This window comes from Microcaecilia unicolor, chromosome 4, assembly GCF_901765095.1.
Source record: "Microcaecilia unicolor chromosome 4, aMicUni1.1, whole genome shotgun sequence".
Taxonomy (NCBI): domain Eukaryota; kingdom Metazoa; phylum Chordata; class Amphibia; order Gymnophiona; family Siphonopidae; genus Microcaecilia; species Microcaecilia unicolor.
The window spans coordinates 356,471,733-356,496,081 of record NC_044034.1 but is presented as its reverse complement, the minus strand read 5'-3'; the positions used below and the strand labels follow the sequence as shown (position 1 = coordinate 356,496,081).

The 24,349-nt window shown below is 43.9% G+C and overlaps 1 protein-coding gene across 3 annotated transcripts in view; it reads right to left on the bottom strand.

The window, feature by feature from the left end:
• The window catches only part of MAP3K15 (mitogen-activated protein kinase kinase kinase 15), a 223,385-nt gene that overhangs the window by 154,746 nt on the left and 44,290 nt on the right, over positions 1-24,349 (bottom strand). For all 3 annotated transcript variants that reach the window (XM_030202273.1, XM_030202274.1, XM_030202275.1), the window contains exon 2: positions 3,198-3,337. In XM_030202273.1, the coding sequence (XP_030058133.1) occupies positions 3,198-3,337 (140 nt within the window). The remainder of the gene's footprint in view (positions 1-3,197; positions 3,338-24,349) is intronic.

Genomic DNA, 24,349 nt, shown 5'->3' with positions numbered 1-24,349 from the left:
GCACGAATACATTTTTTTACCGTGCAACTGGAAATGGGGTGTGGTCATGGGCAGGTCAGGGGGTGTTCTCTAAAGAAGCGCACAGTATTATAGAATATGGGAGATCTGCGCCTAATTTAGACGTGAGATTTATACCAGATTTCAATTGGTGTAAATCTCACACCCAAAATTGGGCACAGATTCCAGCAGTAAGCACTATGCCAGTTGTTCCCAAACCTGGTCCTGGAGGCACCCCAGCCAGTCAGGTTTTCAGGATATCCACAATGAATATTCATGAGAGAGATTTGCATGAATTTTTTAAGGTTTCTTTTTTCCATTATTGGCTGTTTACGCCCATCTCTTAATCACGCCACAGTCCTGTCTTTGCTACGGTGCCGACACGCCCCCGTGAACTTTGGTCATCCCCGCGACAGGAAGCAATTGAGGACGCCCAAAATCGGCTTTCGATTATGCCAATTTGGGCGACCCTGAGAGAAGGACGCCCATCCAGTGGCGTAGGAAGGGGGGGCAGTGGGGCGGTCCGCCCCGGGTGCACGCCGCTGGGGGGGTGTCGGCTCTGCTGGTTCCCTGCTCCCTCTGCCCCGGAACAGGTTACTTCCTGTTCCGGGGCAGAGAGAACAGGGAACCAGCGGAGCTGACGCAGCTCCCAGCGACATGCACTCGGGGTGGTTCGGCCCTCCCACCCGTCCCTCGCCGCTTTCCCATGCACGTACACGCTCCGGGGGGTGCGCTCCGGAGGGGGGGTGCGCAGCGGCAACCCGCCCTGGGTGTCAGCTGCCCTCGCTAAGGCACTGCGCCCATCTCCCGATTCGTGTCGGAAGGTGGGCATCCTTCTCTTTCAAAAATAAGCCTGCTTGTTGCTTTGCTTGCTGCTTCCCACAGAATAAACACAGGACATTCCGTAGCTTTACATGGAGCTGTCCATATCTTATGGACAGTTGTCACAGCCCTAGGCTGCGCATTGCACCTTACTCCCACAACCTACTGGTAGCAGGATGGGTCAGGGTTGTGATCCAGCAGCAGTCTGGCGCGGCAGACCACTAGTGCTTTATTACACTTTTTTAGATGTTTTTCTTTTTCCAAAATGAGCTCCATACTATCTTGCTAGTCTTTTCGCCGGAGTCTTTCAAGTCTGATCTGCGTGTTCTTTAATCAATTTATAAAACCTGGAAGCAATGTTACCACGAGATTTCCATGTCCAAAATCTTTCATAATTTGAACTCTGCGATAAGTGCCTTCAGATAAATCTGATTTGCCTGCACACATTGTTGTAGCAAGATGGGAAGAAAAAATATCAGACCGGTTGTAAACGATAAAACTCTTTAAATCGCTACACTCACACCAGGGTGTTAAAAACATATGCCTGATACGTCCATGTTTCGACAAAGGCTGCTTCAGGGGCATTCAGTTGCTGTGAACATATACAGCCATGGGGTCCTTTATAATAAGCTGTGGTAAGCACTAAATAAAAAGAGGAAAGGGGCTTAGGGGCTGTGGTTTTACTAACATCCATGCCTGTCTTTAGTTATTTACATTTTAAGTTTTACAGAGAAGTTTTAAATGATTATCCTGCGTATTTACGAAAGAGAAAGGCGGCCATCTTCCGACACAAATCGGAAGATGGCCGGCCATCTCTCAAGTCCAGCGAAATCAGCATAATCAAAAGCCAATTTTGGCCAGCCTCAACTGCAGTCCGTCGCGGAGCCGGCCAAACTTCAAGGGGGCGTGTCGGCAGGGTACAGAAGGCGGGACGGGGGTGTGGTTAAGAGATGGCCGGCTTCGCCCGATAATGGAAAAAAGAAAGCCGGCCCTGACGAGCATTTGGCCGACTTTACTTGGTCCCTTGTTGTTCACAACCAAGCCTCAAAAAGGTGCCCCAACTGACCAGATGACCACCAGAGGGAATCGGGGATGACCTCCCCTTACTCCCCCACAGTGGTCACCAACCCCCTCCCACCCAAAAAATAAAAAACATTTTTTTGCCAGCCTCTATGCCAGCCTCAAATGTCATACCCAGCTCCATCACAGCAGTATGCAGGTCCCTGGAGCAGTTTTTAGTGGGTGCAGTGTACTTCAGGCAGGCGGACCCAGGCCCATCCCCCCTACCTGTTACACATGGTGGTAAATGGGAGCCCTCCAACTCCCCCAAAACCCACTGTACCCACATGTAGGTGCCCCCCTTCATCCCTAAGGGCTATGGTAGTGGTGTACAGTTTTGGGGAGTGGGTTTTGGGGGGATTTAGGGAGCTCAGCACACAAGGTAATGGAGGTATGCACCTGGGAGCAATTTTTGAAGTCCACTGCAGTGCCCCCTAGGGTGCCCGGTTGGTGTCCTGGCATGTCAGGGAGACCAGTGCACTACAAATGCTGGCCCCTCCCATGACCAAATGCCTTGGATTTGGCTGGGTTTGAGATGGCCGGCATCGGTTTCCATTATCGGTGAAAACCGATGCCGGCCATCTCAAACCTGGCCATCTCTGACATTTGGCCGGCACCAACCGTATTATCGCAACGAAAGGTGGCCGGCCATCTTTTTCGATAATACGGTTCGGGACCGCTCTTTGTGGCACCGGCCATATAGATGGCCGCCCATATAGATGGCCGCCCATATAGATGACCAGCGCCATTCGATTATGCCCCTCTATGTTTCATTTGTATTATTGTTGCCAATTTTTTTTAAAGGATCATGTTCCTTTATATGGTTAATGATATTATATATTGTTTTATCGATTAGATTTTTAACATTATGTTGTGTGTGTGAGTATGTTCACACTAACTGAATGCCCCTGAAGCAGCCTTTGGAAAAAACATGGTCGTGTCGGGCAGAAGTTTTTTAACATCTTGGAGCGAGTATAGTGATTTAAAGACTTTTATACATTTACAACCAGTCTGCTACTTTTTCGTCCCAGGCTGGATATTGGAAAACCATGTGCCTTACTGTTTTTTTAGGACCTTCACAGCTAGTTCTCTAAAGGTCCTTAAATCACCTCACCCTTTACCTGCTCCAGAGCCCACATATCCCTAATTTTCCAGCATTTCTACTTCATGGGAATTTGCGATGCACAGAATTTTTTATTGGTTCCATAAAGAACAATAAATGAATAATAGCGTTTATTCAAATTTGAAGTAATAGGCAAAAATGAATGCGTTAAGGCTTGCAGTACCATAAAATACTCATTCTGCAGAGGGGATGTTACCTTGAGTGACTGAGCTGTGTCAGCGTCTGTGTCGTGGTACAGGATAACGTTATTTGCCATGTCGAAGCTCTCACGCACTCCGAGGTGATAGAAGAGGGATGGCTGCCTGCCTAAGTCACTCATGTCCACCACTGCCACATCTGAAATAAATTTTTAAAAAAACACAACCTTTGAAACAAAACCTACAAAAACGCTGCATACGAATTTTCAGAAATTATTCAAAGACTCGTTTTAATTTAATATTCAGCTGTACAGAGCAGATTACAACATAAAGTTCATTTGTTATACCAATCATAAATTCATGTCTTCTAAATAAAAACCTAAATTATTATTATTTGTTACATTTGTATCCCACATTTTCCCACCTTTTTGCAGGCTCAATGTGGCTTACATATAACCGTTAACGGCGTTAGCCGATTCCGGTCTGAACAAATACATGGTATGAATGAATACAAAGTGATATTGTGGTAGAATGAGGTACATGTATGGTAGGAACAGTTGGGGGGAACTTAGAGAGGGAAAGGGGGAAGAAGAGTCAGGTAATGTCCGTTACGGTCTTTGGTTGCATTGTGTCGCAAGTGAACAGGTATTTTTATGTTGGGTCGGTGGGGTATGCTCTTCTGAACAGGTCTGTCTTTAGTGCTTTCCGAAAATTTAGGTGGTCGAGCGTAGTTTTTACTGCTTTTGGTAAAGCCTTTAAGAAGTTCAAAATATAAACTACATATCTCTCAACTCTTATACTTAACCATTATTACAAAATTGTGGCTGTGTGGTCTCGAAAGCTCAGGTAGAGTCATCTCTGGATAATCCATAGGTTGATGGATAAAAGGTGGGATTCCAGAGATCCATCAAAGTCTTTAAACCCAGAGGTTAAATGTGGTAAAAACAATGTCTTTATTTTCAAAGAGAACAGATACCTTTAGGGCCCCCAGACCACCAGGGCTATTTAAGATAGACTCGAGGGAGCCTTTAGGGGTTATGGGGGGGGTCCTATTGGGCCTATGTCATCACTTCAGGGGGTTTGGGAGGGAAAAGGACCAGGCAACACATCAGGCTGCTACCTGAAAGTTATCTGGGCACCGGCTGATATTCTGTTCTGGTGCTTGGGTAGTTAACCGGTCAATGATAGGACTGCTTCCTATGTGGTCCTATCTGCCCAGCAGTGCCCCAGACTCTGCCCTCGGAATGCCCCTCCATTGCCTGAATTCAGATTGTACAGGTATTCAGTGGCACTATCTGGTTAAATGAGGTAACGAAAGAGAGGGTAACACAGTACACAAATATAAACAATAAGAGAAAAAAGCACAGCTGGGCCGTGTCGGGTCTTTCTCAGACTAAAAGGACTTTGTTTATCTCAATCCTGAAGGCCCAGCTGTGCTTTTTTCACTCTCTGGTTAAATTCCACTGAATATCAGCACACAGGAGGCTGTCCTGCCCTGTTAAATCGCTTTGAACATCAACTCCATTATTTCCAGGGAACTAAACTGGATCATGGCACCGTGAGTTCTCTCAACAACCTCTGCAGCATCTCAATGTATGAATAACATTTTAGAATGTGACAAACAAGAGATCACTATCTAGGGCTGCGATAATTGTATTCTACAATTTATTTTGAGGTTGGGTAGAAAATGATCGGCGCTTATTTATTACATTTGTACCCCACATTTTCCCACCTATTTGCAGGCTCAATGTGGCTTACTTGGTGCTGAGAGGTGTTGGTAGACTCCGGAGTAAACAATTACAAATACAAGGTTAAGTTGTGGTAGGAAAAGGTTCATGTGGTGGGGACCACATGAAGGAAATCAAGGAGAACAGATGGAGTTGTTTGGTGATCATTACGAACTGTAGTGTTATGGTGTTGCGAAGTACATGCATTTATGTTGGGACGGGAGGGTCTGCCTTTTGAAACAGGCGAGTTTTTAGTTTTTTCCTGAATTGGAGGTGATCGTATGTGATTTTCACGGCTTTTGGTAGAGTGTTCCACACTTGTGTGCTAATATAGGAAAAACAGTAGATTTGTATTTTAGTCCTTTGCAGCTTGGAAAGTTGAGATTTAGGTATTTACGAGCTGATGTGGTTGTGTTTCTGGTTGGTAGGTCGATCAAGTCTGTCATATATCCCGGTGCTTCACTGTAGATGATTTTGTGAACCATAGTGCAAATTTTGAAGGCGATGCGTTCTTTGATTGGGAGCCAGTGTAGTTTTTCACGTACGGGTGTTGCACTTTCAATCGTGTTTTTCCGAAGATGAGTCTTGTTGCTGTGTTTTGAGCGGTCTGAAGTTTCCTTGAGATTTGTTCTTTGCATCCCGCATAAATTCCATTACAATAGTCAGCATGACTTAGCACTATCGATTGTATCAGGTTGCGAAATATTTTCCTCGAATATTTCCCCTTAATCTGCTTCCTACCCGCAACACCTCTTCTCTCCACAAAAGCCCTGGAGTTGATTTTCAACTTTTTCTTATTTACTGCGTTGGAACTCATTGCTGGACTCCACACTTATCGCCATCCCTTGGGATTTTTAACTGTGCATTACCCCTTGTAATTATATCGTGTAACAAGGAAACACCAGGCTATCCCATTATAAGACTCCTGACGAAGGCACATCTGCACCGAAACATGGCAGCTGTGTCAAGTCATTTGATTGTTTCTCAATAAAGATTTGGAAATCCATACGTCTCCCTCGTGTTTGGATAGAGCCTACCTATCCTACTCCCTTCCCCTTGGCTTGACTACTTTACGTAGGAATCATCGCACCTCCACTGTTATGTGTTTTTTGCCTCACCTCCCAGACCTCTTTTGAAATCCTTTAATTAACAATCCCCAATTCCATTCCCATATGATTTCATGAGAGCCGGTCGTCTCCATAAGGTTACCCAGAACAGAAAAGTCCCATATTTCTTTTTCTCCCTGCCTCAATGCATTTATAACCTAATATACAGAGAGAGATTGTGTCTTCCTCCAGCTTTATCCTATGGGTGAAGATAACTTGGGATGCCCTATGCTTAAGCAGCTTGAAATGGCATAGGGAAATTTCAACAACGTATTCTATGTCATTTCATATAGCTTTTGAAACAAAAGGGTAGGAATATACATCAATTTCAGGTTTTCCTTGTGTTGTCAATATCACGCACTACTGAAGACTAGAGTACACAACTGACAACACTTAAAGGATTAAGATCCCGACGTACCTCTCGTCTTTTGGTAGTTGCTCAAAGCAAGTTACATTCAGGTACAGTAGATGTTTCCCTTATTACCAGAGGGTTCACAACCTAACTTTGTCAGGTCATGCTTCTCTCAAACGTAAAATGAAAAAGTAAAAAAAAAAATACCACACATCACCACCTGGAAATGATACGAGAACCCAAAGCCCTCTTGAACCATCCAGATGTCTCCTCTCATGAGAAATATATTTTACTACATTCTTCTTGGTATAAGTCTGTCCTTCCTTTATCTCTTTCACTAAATCCAGGATTCCCCGATTCTGTAAATCAGTTCAAAGAGTGAGAACCCCAGTGGCGGTTTGTGGGACTCGTCATTCTACAAATAGAGACAGTAAGAACTTGTTTCAATTTCACAGTTCTGTCCTTACCGTCAGGGCCAGTTCAAAGCAGGACCAGGTGAAGACTGGCTCAGGATGCCAAACGTCTGCCTCACCTGCTCTCGTGCAGCAGCCAAAATCTCCATCCCCAGGTCCAGCAACCCCTCCCCCCCCCCCCGATCTACCTTTATATGTGGTTGTCCCCTCCCAAGCACTGGCAACATTTCACCTAACACTGCCTGCACCAGCCCTGGTGTCTTCCCTCTGCCACATCCCTGTGGAAATAGGAAGTTGCGTCAAAGAGGGAGGGGCAAGGCATGGCAGAGGAAAGATGCCAGGGCTGGTGCACGTAGCATTAGGTGACATGCTGCCAGTGCTCTAGACAGGATAACTGCATTTAAAGACAGACCGTGGGGGGAGGGTGGCCGACGCGAGATGGGGGGCACTGAACCAAAAGTTGGGCAAGGCACTACACTAGTTTGGTTTTGCAAGTACATCTGCTTGTGCGCTATTCTGTAACACTGGCACCTAAATCCCATAGTGTGAAACTCAAAAGAGGGCGTGCTGAAAAGTTGCCTGAAGTTTTATAGAATAGTGCCATTTACGCACTGAAATGCCATGAGTTGGTCGGTTTGCAATTTGAGATAAGTGCTCTTTGTTATATTATATATGAAGGTCTTTGTGAGTTATTTTTCTATAAATATTAAAAAATGTTTTTGTAAGACAAGCCAAAGCATGTTGTAGACCAGATGAAGAGGCTAGGTGAGCCATGAGTGAGAGGCTCATGTGAAACGAGTCGCCGGCGAGATGGCAGTGCTTTTGGTTAAATGTTTGTTTGGCGTTGGGTGCGTTTGATTGCATTTTGCATTTTGATACCCCCGCCTTGAACTCTTTGCCTTAAATTAACAATTTGTTTTACGAGTTGGGCTCTACTTACTGCAGGTTTCAGTTGGCATAAATGCCGGCGCTCAACTTTGAACGTGGGAATCAGCTCTACGTGCTACTCATCCTGGATCATCTTTTATAGAACAGTGCTTAGTGCGGATTTTTGAGTGTCATGTATAGAAGTCCCCCCTCCCCCTTGGTGCAGAAATGAAAGCAACTTATCGTAGAATTATTCCCCTCCCCCCAATGTAAAAATACGCACAAGGACAAGAATGTGTGCGTGTTTACATGACTTGAATAGGTGTGCTCAGGTTGGATTTCGGGCAGAGCTTGGAGGAGTCATGAATTATTTATAAACTAGTAAAAAAGGCCCATTTCTGGAATGAATGAAACGGGCACTAGCAAGGCTTTCCTGGGAGTGTGTATGATTGAGAGAGAGAGCCAGAGTGAATGTGCGGGTGTGTGACAGAGTGAGACTGTCTGTGTGACAGTGTGTGTGTGAGAATGAGAGTGTGTGACAGGGCCCCCTCCCCTGTTCCTAATGCCCCTCACCCCGTTCCCTCCCCTCCTTTTCCTCCTCCTTCCCACACTTTGGGTTCCTTAAGGCTTTCAAAAGACTATGTACCCCCGTGGCCCTTATGCCCAGTATCCGGATACCCCACTGCTTTCCTCCTCACCCCTCCCCCAAGATGTAACACTTTCACGTCCTTCATTTTTTTTAAAAAAGTGTCCTATCTACCCTGTGTACAAATGCCGGGCATTCAGATTGTGTTCCTCTCGTAAATTTTCATTTCTTTCATTCATTCAGAACTTGCCCCCCCCTCCCCCCCCCCCCCCCCGAACACTTTTGGTTCCTTCAGTCTTTTAAAACTCTCCTATGTACCCTGTGTGCTAATGGCCAGCATTGAGATTGTTTTCCTGTCCCAAATGTTCATGTCTTTCAGTCGTTCAGAACTCCCCCCCTCCCCCCATTTAACACTTTCGGTTCATTCAGTCTTTTAAAACTCTCCTATCAACTCTGTGTCCTAATGGCCAGCACTCAGATTGTTTTGCTTTGCCAAATTGTCTGTCACTGATGTCACTGAGGTCAGTGCGTGCCTGCCTAGCAGACCACTTCCGGCAGGCACGGTCCCAAGCACATCCTGTTGGAGGTGAGAATTATTATATAGGATATGCACATTCCTGGAAAGGGTAGGGACTTGGGGAAAGAGAGGGATAATGTTAATGGGCAGAGAGGGTGGAGCAAGAGATGTTATTTCAGGGGCTACAAACGTACAGTTATGCTTGTCACCTGGCAGGTTAATATGAACCACAATTTACACTAATCACATATGAATATTAATGAGCTTCTTAGCATGCATTTGCATTTTCTACAACTAACGTAAACTTTCTTTGTGTTATGCTTGGATTTTTTGTGTGATTATATTCATGCAGGGACTTCAGAACATTTTCCCGAGTACGGTCCTAGAGTACCCCTTGCCAGTCAGGTCTTCAGGCTATCCACAATGAAAATGCATGAAAGAGATTTGCATATAATGGAGGCAGTGCATGCAAATCGAGTTCATGCATATTCACTGTGGATATCCTGAAAACCTGACTGGCAAGGGGTACTCCTGGACTGGACTGGACACTGCTTTAGAATACATTAAGGGCATTAACACATTAACACCCTGGGATAAATAGGCCCCTTGATATCTATGGAATGTTTTGATAGCTTTACATAAACAAGCTGCTAGAAAGTTATTAAATGTTGAAATTCAGGCTTTGGTTTCTGAAATTAGTCACAATTCAGACTAGTCCTGGAATGCCCTGTTTTCCAGGAACAAGATGTTAACAGACGTGGGTCTCTTATCCCTTATTACATCAGACCCAGAGGATATAAATAACTTATTCATGCCATGTAAAGTACAGACCAATCATTCAGTGCTACTAAAAAAAATACAAGGTTCGGGAACAGCAGTACCAGGGCCTTGGCATTTAATAAATATACACAGCTCTTCTCCCTTGGTACAGCTTGTACCCTGCTCTTCAATTGCACTGTCTTTCCTGTTCCTGTACATATTTTGATTCAGTGTTAATATAAAACATTATATAAAAATATTCCTAATGATTAACAATGGTATCAATAATCATGTGCATGAAAGATGCTTTGAACCATAACCAGAATTGGACTGTGGGACCTTCTGGAAAAGACCACTCGCTGACCAATGCTCTGCCAGTGTCTCCTGTAAAACCCGGCCGTCTGGTTCAAACTGCACCTCCTCATACGTGTGATTAAAACACCACAAAAATTATGGGGCAGCTGCCAACTCTCTCACTGCTCAGGTTCAGCAGTAGCCGAATTCTGGGTGAGGAGCCAAGGGAGGCTGAAGGAGAGACACAGACTATAGAAAGATGAATCAGCTGTATCTCATGCCAATCACCTACCAGATGGGCAAAGGGTGTTCTGGCAGGTATCCCACTATTCCCTCACTCCTCCTTCCGTCAGGGGAAAAACACTCAAAAAAGGAAGGACTTTCAACATGACAATATTTAGAATCAAAAGTTTATGGGGCAGGGGAGCTTGCTTTGTCTAGAGATACTTTTCAAAGTTGTTTATAACATCTGGGGATCTTCCTAATGAGATATTGCACTCTCCAGTCACCCAGCTCTGAGCTTACTTCTACCCATTCAACTATTTTCTCACTTCTGCAATAAAGCTGCCTCTCTTCAGATTTCTACCTCCAATCACTGACACAGCTCTCAGAATTACGGAGTCTCTGTGCCCTGGGGCAGCACTTCTGAACATCTGACTGTGAGTAAATTATCTGTGTTTATTCAATAAAGGAAACTTCAGAAAATAAAGAGACTTCAGGTGTGTGCTGGTGTGCCAAGGTTATACTTCAAGATATTGAGACTTTACAGTTAACAGACCTGGGGAACACATGTTATGACTGGAGGTTAAACAGAGCTGGAAAGGTTGGTCAACAAAGTGAGAAAATGACAAAGACATGGGGGAATGACAAAAAAAAAAAAGACTTTGCTAAGTTCAAAATAGTGTTAAAAATACATACAGATATGTTTCATTGCAAAAGAAGGCAACAATAGAAGGTTGCAAGCGACGTGACCACATCACACCATTTTTGCAAAAACTTCATTGGCTACCAGTACAATACAGGGCTAAATTTAAAACTCTCTGTCTGATCTTCAAGGCCCTGAAAGGAAATGGCCCTGAGTACCTGAAAAATAGGGTGACCCTCCACACACCGCCAAGGACACTAAGGTCCTCCCAAGGACTTTCACTAACTACACCCTCTCCAAAAGACATTACACGATGTGATACCTGCAAGCGAGCCTTCTCCGGAGTAGCCCCCACACTCTGGAATGCATTGCCTGAAAGGCTCTGCTTAACACAAGACTACCTCTACTTCAGGAAGCAAGTGAAAGCTTGGCTCTTCAACCAAGCCTTTAACGGAAGAAGTAACTAACTTATTAGTCTCACTCACACACACAAGGATTGACTCAGGCTGCACATACTGCAGCGGGACATGTTTATCCACTCCTACCCTAACTGAGATAATATTTAACCATCTCTTTGACCTCACGTGCAACTTTCTTCAAATCTATCACCTTACTTTCTAATTCTTTGTACTTTCTTACCTATCTATATGTTACAACTCTGCCTTACCCTTCACTACCAATTATAATGTTCTATTACGTATTGTGTAGTCATTGCAAGTAGTATACCATGCCATACTTTGTATTGTTACTGGAGTATTTTTACTGCTGTAATTGCCTATTGCTCATGTTTGATCTATTCTTACTGTACACCGCCTGGAGTGAATTCCTTCAAAAAGGCGGTAAATAAATCCTAATAAATAAATAAATAAATCTGATCATTCACACTGGTGTCTCACAATCTATCACCATAGGAGAAGAGCTGCCACAGGGATCGATGCGAGGGAGATTTTAGCCATGCCCCTACTTTGCCCAGTTGCACCCAATACCACCCCCGCACTGTACCTCTTGGTTCCATCTCTGAAAACCTCAGGTGGCACCAAGAAACCACTTCCCCCTCGGGCAGCAGGTGGCTTAATAAAACGTTATCTCTTGCTACTGTGGGACCAGTCTCGCGATAAGAGCCGTGAGATATGGTGAGACTGGTCCCTCAGTAGCAGGAGACGATGTCTTATTAATGCATCTCCTGCTGCTGATGGAAGAGGAAGCTGCTCAGTGGCAGATCTCCGCACCCCAGCAAGAGTGTGGGAGAAGAGCTGCGAAAGTAGGAGTCTCCTGCAGAATGCGAGAGACTAGGCAGGTCTGCAGAAGCCAGCTTTGTGGGTGCCAATGGGTAGTGAGCACCCCCATTATTACACTGACTCCTTCACAGTGTCACGGAAGAGGTAATTTGTATTGTCTTTGGCACATTCTTCCCCAAGACCTTTCCAGACATAACATATCAAGTATCAGTAGCCAGGTAGAAACATGAGGAGCAACTTAATGGTTAAAGCAATGGTCTGAGAAGTGAGAACTAACTACATAAGTATTGTCACACTAGGAAAGACCAAAGGTCCATCAAGCCCAGCATCCTGTTTCCAACAGTGGCCGATCCAGGTCACGAATACCTGGCAAGATCCCCAAAAAGCACAAAACATTTTATACTGCTTATCCCAGAAATAGTGGATTTTCCCCAAGTCCATTTAATAACGGTCTATGGACTTTTCCTTTAGGAAGCCGTCCAGACCTTTTTTAAACTCTGCTAAGCTAACCGTCTTTACCACATTCTCTGGCAACGAATTCCAGAGTTTAATTACACGTTGAGTGAAGAAATATTTTCTCCAATTCGTTTTAAATTGTAGCTTAATTGCATGCCCCCTAGTCCTAGTATTTTTGGAAAGCGTAAACAGACGCTTCACATCTATCTGTTCCACTCCACTCATTATTTTATAGACCTCTATCATATCTCCCCTCAGCCGCCTTTTCTCCAAGCTGAAGAGACCTAGCCACTTTAGCCTTTCTTCATGGGGAAGTCGTCCCACCCCTGCTATCATTTTCGACGCCCTTCTCTGCACCTTTTCTAATTCCACTATATCTTTTTTGAGAAGCAGCGATCAGAATTGAACACAATATTCGAGGTGCAGTCACACCATGGAGCGATACAAAGGCATTATAACATCCTCATTTTTGTTTTCTATTCCTTTCCTAATAATACCTAACATTCTATTTGCTTTCTTAGCTGCAGCAGCACATTGAGCAGAAGGTTCAACGTATCATCAATGACGACACCTAGATCTCTTTCTTGGTCCGTGACTCCTAACGTGGAATCTTGCATGACGTAGCTATAATTTGGGTTCCTCTTTCCCATATGCATCACTTTGCACTTGCTCACATTAAACGTCATCTGCCATTTAGACGCCCAGTCTCCCAGTCTCGTAACGTCCTCTTGTAATTTTTCACAATCCTCCCGTGATTTAACGACTTTCAATAATTTTGTCTCATCAGCAAATTTAATTACCTCACTAGTTACTCCCATCGCTAGGTCATTTATAAATATGTTAAAAAGCAGCGATCCGAGCAAAGACCCCTGGAGAACCCCACTAACTACCCTTCTCCATTGAGAGTACTGACCATTTAACCCTACTCTCTGTTTTGTTTCTTTTAACCAGTTTTTAATCCACAATAGAACACTACCTCCTATCCCATGACTCTCCAATTTATTCTGGAGTCGTTCATGAGGTACTTTGTCAAACGCCTTCTGAAAATCCAGATACACAATATCAACAGGCTCACCTCTATCCACATGTTTGTTCACCCCTTCAAAGAAATGTAGTAGATTGCTCTGTAATTTTGTTCTTAATAATAGTCTCCACCATTTGACCGGCACTTACCGGTCTATAATTTCCAGGATCTCCTCTGGATCCTTTTTTTTTTAAAAATCGGCGTTACATTGGCCACCCTCCAATCTTCCGTTGCCACACTCGATTTTAAGGATAAATTTCATATTACTAACAATAGCTCCGCAAGCTCATTTTTCAGTTATATCAGTACTCTGGGATGAATACCATCCGGTCCAGGAGATTTGCTCCTCTTCAGTTTGTAGAACTGTCCCATTACATCCTCCAGGTTTACAGAGAATTCATTAAGTTTCTCCGACTCGCACGCTTCGAATACCATTTCCGGCACTGGTATCCCACCCAAATCTTCCTCGGTGAAGACCGAAGCAAAGAATTCATTTAATCTCTCCGCTACGGCTTTGTCTTCCCCGATCGTCCCTTTTACTCCTCGGTCATCTAGCGGTCCAACCAATTCTTTTGCTGGCTTCCTGCTTTTAATATACCTAAAAAAAATTTTACTATGTGTTTTTGCCTCTGACGCAATCTTTTTTTCGAAGTCCTTCTTAGCCTTCCTTATCAGCGATTTGCATTTGACTTGACATTCCTTATCCTGTTTCTTATGATTTTCAGTCGGTTCCTTCTTCCATTTTCTGAAGGATTTTCTTTTAGCTCTAATAGCTTCCTTCACCTCACTTTTTAACAATGCCGGCTGTCGTTTGGTCTTCCATCCTCCTTTTTTAATATGTGGAATATATTTGGCCTGGGCTTCCAGGATGGTGTTTTTGAACAGCATCCATGCCTGATGTAAATTTTTGACCCTCGCAGCCGCTCCTCTTAAGTTTTTTTTTTTCACCATTCTTTGCGCAGTGGGATTTGAAGCCGGGTTCAAATCCCACTGCGACTCCTTGTGATCTTGGGCAAGTTACTTAACCCTCTGTTGTCTCAGATACCAGCCTAAATTGTAATCCCTCTGGGGAAAAGGAAAACACCTACTGTACAGTGACTGTAACTTGCCTTGACCTCCTGAAAAAGATGTGAACAAAATCTAATTCCCTTTGCCCTTATCTCAGAGGGCTGTGTCAAGATGCGAATCTTGAACCACCGCAGAGTTAGTATGCATTGTCGTTGTCCACAGAAGTATCTACTACACAAAATGCCACCACACCTGCAGCCCTGCAGAGCCCCAGATGTGCAAAAGCTTTTGAGGTTAAAGGTCAAACCAAGTGGATTTTAGTCTGGTTTGAACTTGGCGTTTTCACATTTTCTCCAGATTCATCACTGTATCGAAGAACACGTGGAAATCTGCATAATTTTTTTCCAGAAGTTAATTGAATTAGATCACTCACTTTTTTTTAGTTCAAAAATGTTTATTAATAAACTAGTAAAGAAGGCCCGTTTCTGAGAGCAATGAAACGGACGCTAGCAAGGTTCCCGGCTCCCTGCCTCCCTCTGCCACGTTGAAGCTGCCTGCCTCCCTCCCACCGTCGTGCACGCTGCCTGCCTCCGTCCCTACCTCTGTCGTTGAGGCTTGCTCGCAGTCTCCCTCATTGTCCCGTTCAGGCAGGCTTGCGTCTTCGATTTCAGTCTCCGTCATTGTCCCGTTCAGGCAGGCTTGCGTCTTCGATTTCAGTCTCCGTCATTGTCCCATTCAGGCTGGCTTGTGTCTTCGATTTCTCTCCAGTGTCACGTTTGTTTTGTGATGCGGGGGCGGGCCGATGTAACTACTCCGGGTGCTGCACGTTTTTCGCGTTCGCGTTGTTTGTGACGTGACGTTGTTTTGGGCGTCGCGATTTGTTGATTGTATTTGGTCCACCCTCGACATCATCACCATGCATTAGAACGTTGGGACTTGTGGAGGCTTCATTAGAACGTTGGGGTTGCGAATTATGTGCGGAAGGGGCGTGGCTCAGGGCGGGTCTATGAGTGACAGTGAGTGGTGCATGAGTGACAGTGAGTGGTAGTGCAGGGCTTCAGTGTTTCCCTGCCACAGAGTGAGCTTCAGAATGTTGGAGGTGAGAATTATTTATAACATAGTAACATAGTAGATGACGGCAGAAAAAGACCTGCACGGTCCATCCAGTCTGCCCAACAAGACAAACTCATATGTGCTAGTTTTTGTGTATATCTTACCTTGATTTGTAACTGTCATTTTCAGGGCACATACCGTACAAGTCTGCCCAGCACTATCCCCGCCTCCCACCACCAGCTCTGCCACCCAATCTCGGCTAGCTCCTGAGGATCCATTTCTTCTGAACAGGATTCCTTTATGTTTATCCCACGCATGTTTGAATTCCGTTACCGTTTTCCTCTCCACCACCTCCCGCGGGAGGGCATTCCAAGCATCCACCACTCTCTCCATGAAAAAATACTTACTGACATTTTTTTTTTTTGAGTCTGCCCCCCTTCAATCTCATTTCATGCCCTCTAGTTCTGCCGCCTTCCCATCTCCGGAAAAGGTACAGTCCTGCCAGTGGGGGCGCTGTTTCACTATCACATTTTCAATAACATAACATAGTAGATGACGGCAGAAAAAGACCTGCACGGTCCATCCAGTCTGCCCAAGAAATGTGCCACTTTTTTGTGTATACCTTACCTTGATTTGTACCTGTCTTTTTCAGGGCACAGACCGTAGAAGTCTGCCCAGCACTATCCCCGCCTCCCACCATTGGCTCTGGCACAGACCGTATAAGTCTGCCCAGCACTATCCCCGCCTCCCAACCACCAGCCCCGCCTCCCACTACCGGCTCTGTTATCCAATCTCGGCTAAGCTCCTGAGGATCCATTTCTTCTGAACAGGATTTATGTAGATACTATTGACACATTTTTGTTTTTAAAAGTTTGTTCTTCTCTACCGCATCACAGCTGTAGAATTTATGACCCGCCACTGCTGGGCACAGACTTACTGAGTCTGTGTTAAACATGAAATGGGGGCAAGGCTGTCAGGTTAAATTTTTACTCATTCTCTGTATCACATGCCACCAATCCGAAAAGTGATGCAATAAGTTTGTAAAACTGAAGCGAGAGGGGCTGACCCTGCTAAGCTGAAGCTATTAGAAAGACTGCAGTCAGTTTGAACAGGGACTGGTTATTATTTCCTTTAAAAGGTCAAAGTCTTCCTTCAGGTCTCTAATTCAAAAGAAATTAGACAAGTCCAGACAGTAGCGAAATCAAATCCCAGTTCTCGGAAACTATCAGTCATGTCTGAAACTTATAGTTGCAACTGACTCCCTTTCTGCTAGCCACTACATGTCCCAGCATGCAGTGTGGATAAAACCATTAACCTGATTATATCACTTCCCCCTCGGGCAAAAGGAAGGAGAAGCCAATTGGCAACCCTTGACACACTTTCAAGCTGGCTTTCTGTGGAAATATTTGACACACACCTGGATTTTCTTCATACCTTCTCTCGGTTATGAACCTTTTAAGACACTAACAGGGCAATTCTACAACAGGCCACCTAGAATTAGATACATAGTAACATAGTAGATGACGGCAGAAAAAGACCCGCACAGTCCATCCAGTCTGCCCAACAAGACAAACTGATATGTGTATACCTTACCTTGATTTGTACCTGCCTTTTTCAGGGCACAGACCGTACAAGTCTGCCCAGCACTATCCCCGCCTCCCAACCACCAGTCCCGCCTCCCATCACCGGCTCCGGCACAGACCGTACAAGTCTGTCCAGCACTATCCCCGCCTCCCAACCACCAGTCCCGCCTCCCATCACCGGCTCTGGCACAGACCGTATAAGTCTGCCCTCCCCTATCCTCGCCTCCCAACCACCAACCTCTCTTCCCCCACCTGCTCCGCCACCCAATTTTGGCTAAGCTTCTGAGGATCCATTCCTTCTGCACAGGATTCCTTTATGCATATCCCACGCATGTTTGAATTCCGTTACCGTTTTCATCTGCACCACCTCCCGCGGGAGGGCATTCCAAGCATCCACCACCCAGGAGAGTGCCTGTTATGGGCTTATTCTATAAAGGACAGTAGGCACCTACTTCACTTTATGATTTTCGATGTGTGCCGCAGAGTATGGTGTTATCTAGACTGGACTGCTGTAATGCACCCTTTTGTCAAAGCTAATTTGCATACATATGACGTGACCACACCCACTTCCGATCCTGTCAGCCAATCAGAAGTGAGGACACGCTCAAGCCACATTTGATCTTACACAGACAGTACAGTTTGCTTGCAAAGCAAACACTTGAAAACAACAACAGGACTGTGAGAGGAGGCTTTGTTCTTAAAAGCAAACAGAGCTAACTTGATCCAACTGAAAATAAACCTAAGTTATCCTTTTGAACTTTTAAAAAAGTGGTGAGTTCAGGCTAAAAATGTCAATTTCTTTCCTGTAAAAAAATAATTAAGCTGCACACATTCCTCCAAGGCTGTAGGAGGCAGTGTCGGGTGATTTTGACGTCACTAATGAAAATAGTGGCCAATAGTGGAGACAGGAAATGACATAGTGCGACCTGTGGTGGCTTCCCCATCTTGGAAAACGGGGTATGGCTATGTCACTTCCTGAGGCATCACTAAAAGGGGTGTGGTTTGGTGGTGTTAGGGATGGAGTTATGCAAATAAGGCGGGTTTATGCAAAAGGGGTGTGGCTGTGACATCACATTTGGTGATTACATCAATGGAGCGGGGCTTGGGAAGGTGTGGGGGTGCTTGGACAGGGACTGAACGTGGGTTGGGTGTGTCCTCGCTTTCGAAGGATCAGAAGTAGACATGACTACCTTTCAAAAATATGCAAATTAGCTTTGACAAAAGGGGTGAGATATACTACTCACATGGTATCTTGGCCTATCAAATGCATAACGCAAAGTGCTAAAGTTGGTTCAAAATGGTTGGGGACACCTACGTTTACTCATATTACACCGGTGCTGAAACAACTACACAGGTTGCCTGTGTTCTACAGCACAAGGTACTATCTTTGATCTATCAAGTATTATATTTGGTGGCAACATTTTCATTTTACGTTACTCAAATTGTGCATGTCTACCACCCCAAAAAGATCCTTGCGATAAGAACATGCTGTGTGGCTATCGTAATTCCGTAGTGCAAGTCCAGTATGCTGATACTCGAGCTTCAGCATCTTCTGTTGCTGTTGTTCAATTGTGGAATGCCCTTCAGGACAAATTTGTTTGTGTCCGAATGTGGCACATTGTAAAAAATTGTTGAAAACACAACTTTTTATCAATGCATTTAGATAGGGGCAACCAGTTATGATCTTTTATACGTGAAGAGCAGTTCTATTTGTCTGATGACGAAACAGCTCACTAACTACCTAAATAAACGCTCAATTCTACACGAATCTCAATCTGGATTCCGATCGAGCCGCAGCACAGAAACAGTTCTAGTAACCCTAATGAATACATTTAAACAAAAAATTTCAACCGGCTATAACATACTCCTCCTACAATTTGACATGTCCAGTGCCTTCGACATGGTCAACCATGGAATATTATTACATATCCTGGAATACTTTGGAGTTGGAGGCAACATTCTTAACTGGTTTAGAGGATTCCTGACAACAAGGTCATACCAAATAATAGCTAAAGCGGAGACATCACCCCCATGGACACCTGAATGCGGAGTTCCTCAAGGATCCCCCCTCTCACCAACCCCCTTCAACCTAATGATGATTCCCCTAGCCAAGCTATTAGACAATCAAAATCTCTACCCATACATATATGCAGATGATGTCACGATCTACATTCCTTTCAAACATGACCTAAACGAAATAACCAACAAAATCAACCAAAGCTTCCAAATCATGCACTCCTGGGCGGACGCATTTTGACTAAAACTCAAGGCAGAAAAAACACAATGCCTCATACTCACTTCACAAGACAACACAAATAACTTCACCACCATAACCACCCCTAACCTTTTGCTCCCCGTCTCAAACAATCTGAAAATTCTGGGAGTTACCATGGACCGAAATCTCACACTTGAAACTCACATGAAGACTACAACTAAGAAAATGTTCCATTCCATGTGGAAACTCAAAAGAGTAAAACCTTTTTTCCCTAGGGCCATTTTTCGGAACCTGGTGCAGTCAATGGTTTTAAGCCACTTGGACTATTGCAAAACACTCTACGCCTGCTGTAAAGAACAGACCATCAAGAAACTTCAAACTGCTCAGAATACCGCAGCCAGACTCATATTCAGTAAAACAAGATATGAAAGTGCGAAACCCCTAAGAAAGAAACTACACTGGCTCCCACTTAAAGAACGTATCACATTCAAGATCTGCACAACTGTTCATAAAATCATTTACGGAGATGCCCCAACCTACATGCTAGACCTCGTGGACCTTCCACCCAGAAATGCTAAAAAATCCTCCCGCACCTTCCTCAACCTACACTTCCCCAGCTGTAAAGGAATAAAATACAAAGTAACACATGTGACCAGCTTTTCCCATATGAGTACGCAGATGTGGAACGCACTTCCAACTCACTTAAAACCAATCAACGAACTAACTAACTTCCGCAAATCTCTAAAGACCTTTCTCTTCAACAAAGCCTACCACGAGAACACATAACCAACTATAACACAACACCTAGCCACCTTCATTTAGAATGTATCTCTCTAAAACTCCTGACCAAAACTTCTTCTTGTCTTCCTTGACATCTTTGTAACATCAACTGTATTCTTTATCCTGGCATGGCTACGCCATAACAGGTTTTTGTAAGCTACATTGAGCCTGCAAATAGGTGGGAAAATATGGGATACAAGTGCAAATAAATAGATAAATAAATAAATTTTGTTTGTTTTGTGATATTTTGCTTTCAATTGATGTGTATGCTTTACAGTGTATGTTTATTGTAAACTGCCTAGGGGTTAGTTGGTATATACATTTTAAAAATAAATAACAAATAAATAAGAATAGAGTGTAGTATTTAGGCATGACCACTTACGGTGGAGCCTGTCAGTCGCAGTAAACAAAACAGCAACACTAACAGACTGGATCATGGCAGAAGACCTAGACCTAGTCTTCATCAAAGAAACCTGGATCCATGACCAAACGGACCCCATAATCCTTGACCTATGCCCTCCAGGATACAAAATCACACATTGGACCAGAAAGGAAAAGAGAGGCGGAGGCATAGCACTAATCTATCGATCCCACTTTACCACCGAAACCACTGCCGAGTCCATGACACCTCAACTAGAAATGGCCTCAGTCAGAATCCACAACAAAACCCCTCGCGATCATTTGAATCGTGTCCTGTTTTACAGACCTCCAGGTAATCGGAACGAAAGCCAGACTAACTTCGTGGACTTCATTTCAAACACATTGTGTAACCAACTCCAATGTACTAGTAATAGGAGACATCAACCTTCACTTAGAAGACCCAAACTCAATCAACGCACGAGAATGTAAGGAATTCCTCCAATTATGGGATCTCAAATGGCCACAAATGCAAGCACGGATTCTTTACCGCTAGGTCAATGGCTGCCAGTAAGATCTCAGACCCAAAATGGACATGCAGCAATTTTGATTTTGCCGCACATCTGTAGGTGCGCTGAAACCTAATTTTGCCCGCACCCAAAACATGCGTCTACACTACCGCAGGCCATTTTTCAGCGCACCTTAGTAAAAGGACCCCTAGGTTTAGAACTGGATATATACCCGTGTTGGGTCATTAATGGAAGATTGATTTTCAAGTCAAAAATGTCATTAATGGAAGATTGATTTTCAAGTCAAAAATTAAAGGAACCGTGTCCCGATTTTGAACGCACTTGGTGCTTCTTTTTCCTTCCTTGGCCTTTGTGACTCCACCCATACTCTGGCTGAGCTATGCCCCCAAAATCCACCTCTGCTGCTTAGTATGGATCTTTTAGGGATGAATTCGTTTCCACCCTCCGCATAGTCAAGACTTTTTAATTAACTAAGGGCCCCTTTTACAAAGCATCGGTAAGCCCAACGCGGGCTTACCGCATGCTAAATCGGAACTGCTGCCAACACAGCAGTAGTTCTGGCACGCTGGGAAAAAAATCATTTTTGTAGCATGGCGCTAACCTGGCAGTAATCAGGCATTACCACTCACTGCCCGGTTACCGCGGGAGCACATACCACCACATCAATGGTGCTCCCTGCCGCATGGCTAAGCAGTAAGAGTTATCTTGCTGCATGGCCATTTTGGGGGGGACTTTGTACCCGCTGTGGTAAAATGGCCCTGGTGCGCAGGAAAAATGGCCCCCGCTGCTACCGTAGGGCCCTTTTCCCCCAGCTTTGTAAAAGGACCCCTAATTGCTTTCACTCTCCATTTCAATGGTTGATCAGTAGGTAACACTCTTTGAAACTACACCTCTGGGGTATGTAATCCATTTTTTTCATTGTTTCTTTTAATGGGCTCCCTGAGCCCATACTCCGTGCCCCCTCCCTACCCATCTTCAAATCAATGCTCAAAGCCCACCTCTTCAATGTCGCCTTCGGCACCTAATCATTACACCTCTTCTCAGGAAATCTTAACTACCCCAACTTGAAATTTCGTCCTTTAGATTGCAAGCTCTTCCAAGCAGGGACCGTCCTTAATTGTTAATTTGTACAGCGCTGCGTAACCCTAGTAGCGCTCTAGAAATGTTAAGTAGTAGTAGTAGTAGTAATGTTGTTGGGTCACTTTTAGTGTGCATTATTTGCTTTATCTATTAATTGTTTTTATGTTGTGAATATACTTCTTATGGATAGATAATTTTTATTTATGTCCTGTTTATTAATTTCAAACTTTTTTTTAGAGAAAGGCGTTTTGTCCCCTGAGCAGAAAGTGCGGGACCGCTGCGCGACGAACTGCCCACAGATGAAAGGGTTGGCGAGTCCTTTGATTAGCGCCGGCGAAGGAGCGTCAACGCTCTTGGACCTGGAAAAAACAACTCCCATCGCTCCCGAATTGTTCAACCACCATGTCCAAAGGACTGGAGGAGTGAGTTAGAGGTATATGCTGAAACGGAGGACGTTTACAGCAGAACCCGAATCAGCGGAACCACTCCTAAACACCTAAGAGAAATCAACTTGGAGTTTTTGGCTCTGTGGAGGTTACACTGAATACCATCTGGAAGGCGCTTCAGGACCTAATGGTGGCAGTAAATAATTTTGTTTCAGATATAATTTTATTAGAGAGTTACATGGACAATTTAACTGAACCCTTTGAGAGTGAAAAATTGATATAACAAATGATTCTACACGAACAAGAAGTGGTTATGATTTTGAAAATGATAATAGACCAGAAACTTTGAATAATAAAATGAATATTATTATAGATGATTAATATCGAGATTATTGTTTTTCCCAGACTTCCGGGTATGATTCCTAAAGTTTTCCTCAGAAATATTTCCTCAATTATTACTTTAAAAGGAGTGAAGCCTGTGAAAACTGGGATTACTTTAATCAGTGGGATTTGAATTAGAGACTTAAATATAAGTATTGTTAAATAACTTCTGTTTTTTAAAAGAGAAAGAATGTACTATTATTTCTAACTAATATTGGACAATAAGTATGTTTTCAATGAAATGATTTGACTATACACCGTATTGGCCTTGAAGAAGCCAACCAGATGATCAATGTGGAATAATGAATTAGACGACTAATATCTGGGGATAATCAGGTTAATACCACGTTTTTTTTTCTGTTTACTGTTTAATTGATCTCCCTGTCTTGTTTCACTCTCCCTATTTAGTGGTCTAAGGAAGAGAATAGAATTACCTGACTGAAATAATTCCTACATATTACTTTCTCTATATTTCCGGCAAGTTGATTTATCACTTGTAAAAATGTAAATGGTTATAAATAAAAAAATTTTTTTTTAAAACAACACAGTTCTGCTTGCAAGAGGTAGGTCTATGACCTCTCAGCTTTTTGCTCTTTTTACTTTGTGACATATTTTTATCTTCCTTTAGTGACTTTTAGAAATACAGAAGCAATGTGGGTCAGCATAGACTTCAATCACTTGCTTCTGTATTGTACTCCAAAAAGCATAGCAGGGAGTGAATATATGCTTTCATCTACCTATTAACTGATTGCCATTGTTGATAGATTTATGATGTTATTTCGCCCAGAAGTTATCAGTAATATATCCTGGATGAAAGATTACAAGAATGCGGACATTGTACCTATTAAGTATATGTGGTAATCAGATTATCTCAACATGCAGAGCTGCAGTCTGCAGTTACAGTAACACCCAAGTGCCAGATTACAATGACAATTTATCATTCCACTCTACCACAAAGTCTACAGTAGACATTTAAATACCTCCATGGCATAAATGCACAGGAGAGGAGTCTCTTTCCGTTGAAAGGAAACTCTAGAATGAGGGGGCATAGGATGAAGGTGAAAAGGGACAGAGTCAGGAGTAATTTGTGGAAATGCTTCTTCATGGAAAGGCTAGTACACAGGATAAATCCCTCCTCTCAGTACCCTTCTCCACCACCGCCAACTCCAGGCTCCACTCATTCTGCCTCGCCTCACCCTATGCTTGGAACAACCTTCCTGAGCCCTTACGCCATGCCCCCTCCCTGCCCGTCTTCAAGTCTTTGCTTAAAGCCCACCTCTTCAATGCTGCGTTCGGCACCGTTCAGTGAATCCAGACTGCCCCAATTTGACTGCCCCTATCGGACCGACCGTTCACTTGTCTATCAGATTGTAAGCTCTTTGAGCAGGGACTGTCTCTCTTTGTTAAATTGTACAGCGCTGCGTAACCCTAGTAGCGCTCTAGAAATGTTAAGTAGTAGTAGTAGTACATTTGTGGAATGGCCTCCTGGTGGGGCTGGTAGAGATGAAAACTGTGTCTGAATTCAAGAAAGCTTAGGGCAAGTACGTAGGGAAGGGAAGGTATAGTAGATGGCATGGATGGGCAGACTGGATAGTCTTTTTCTTCATTTTTCTCAGTTTCTAACTACTACTAAA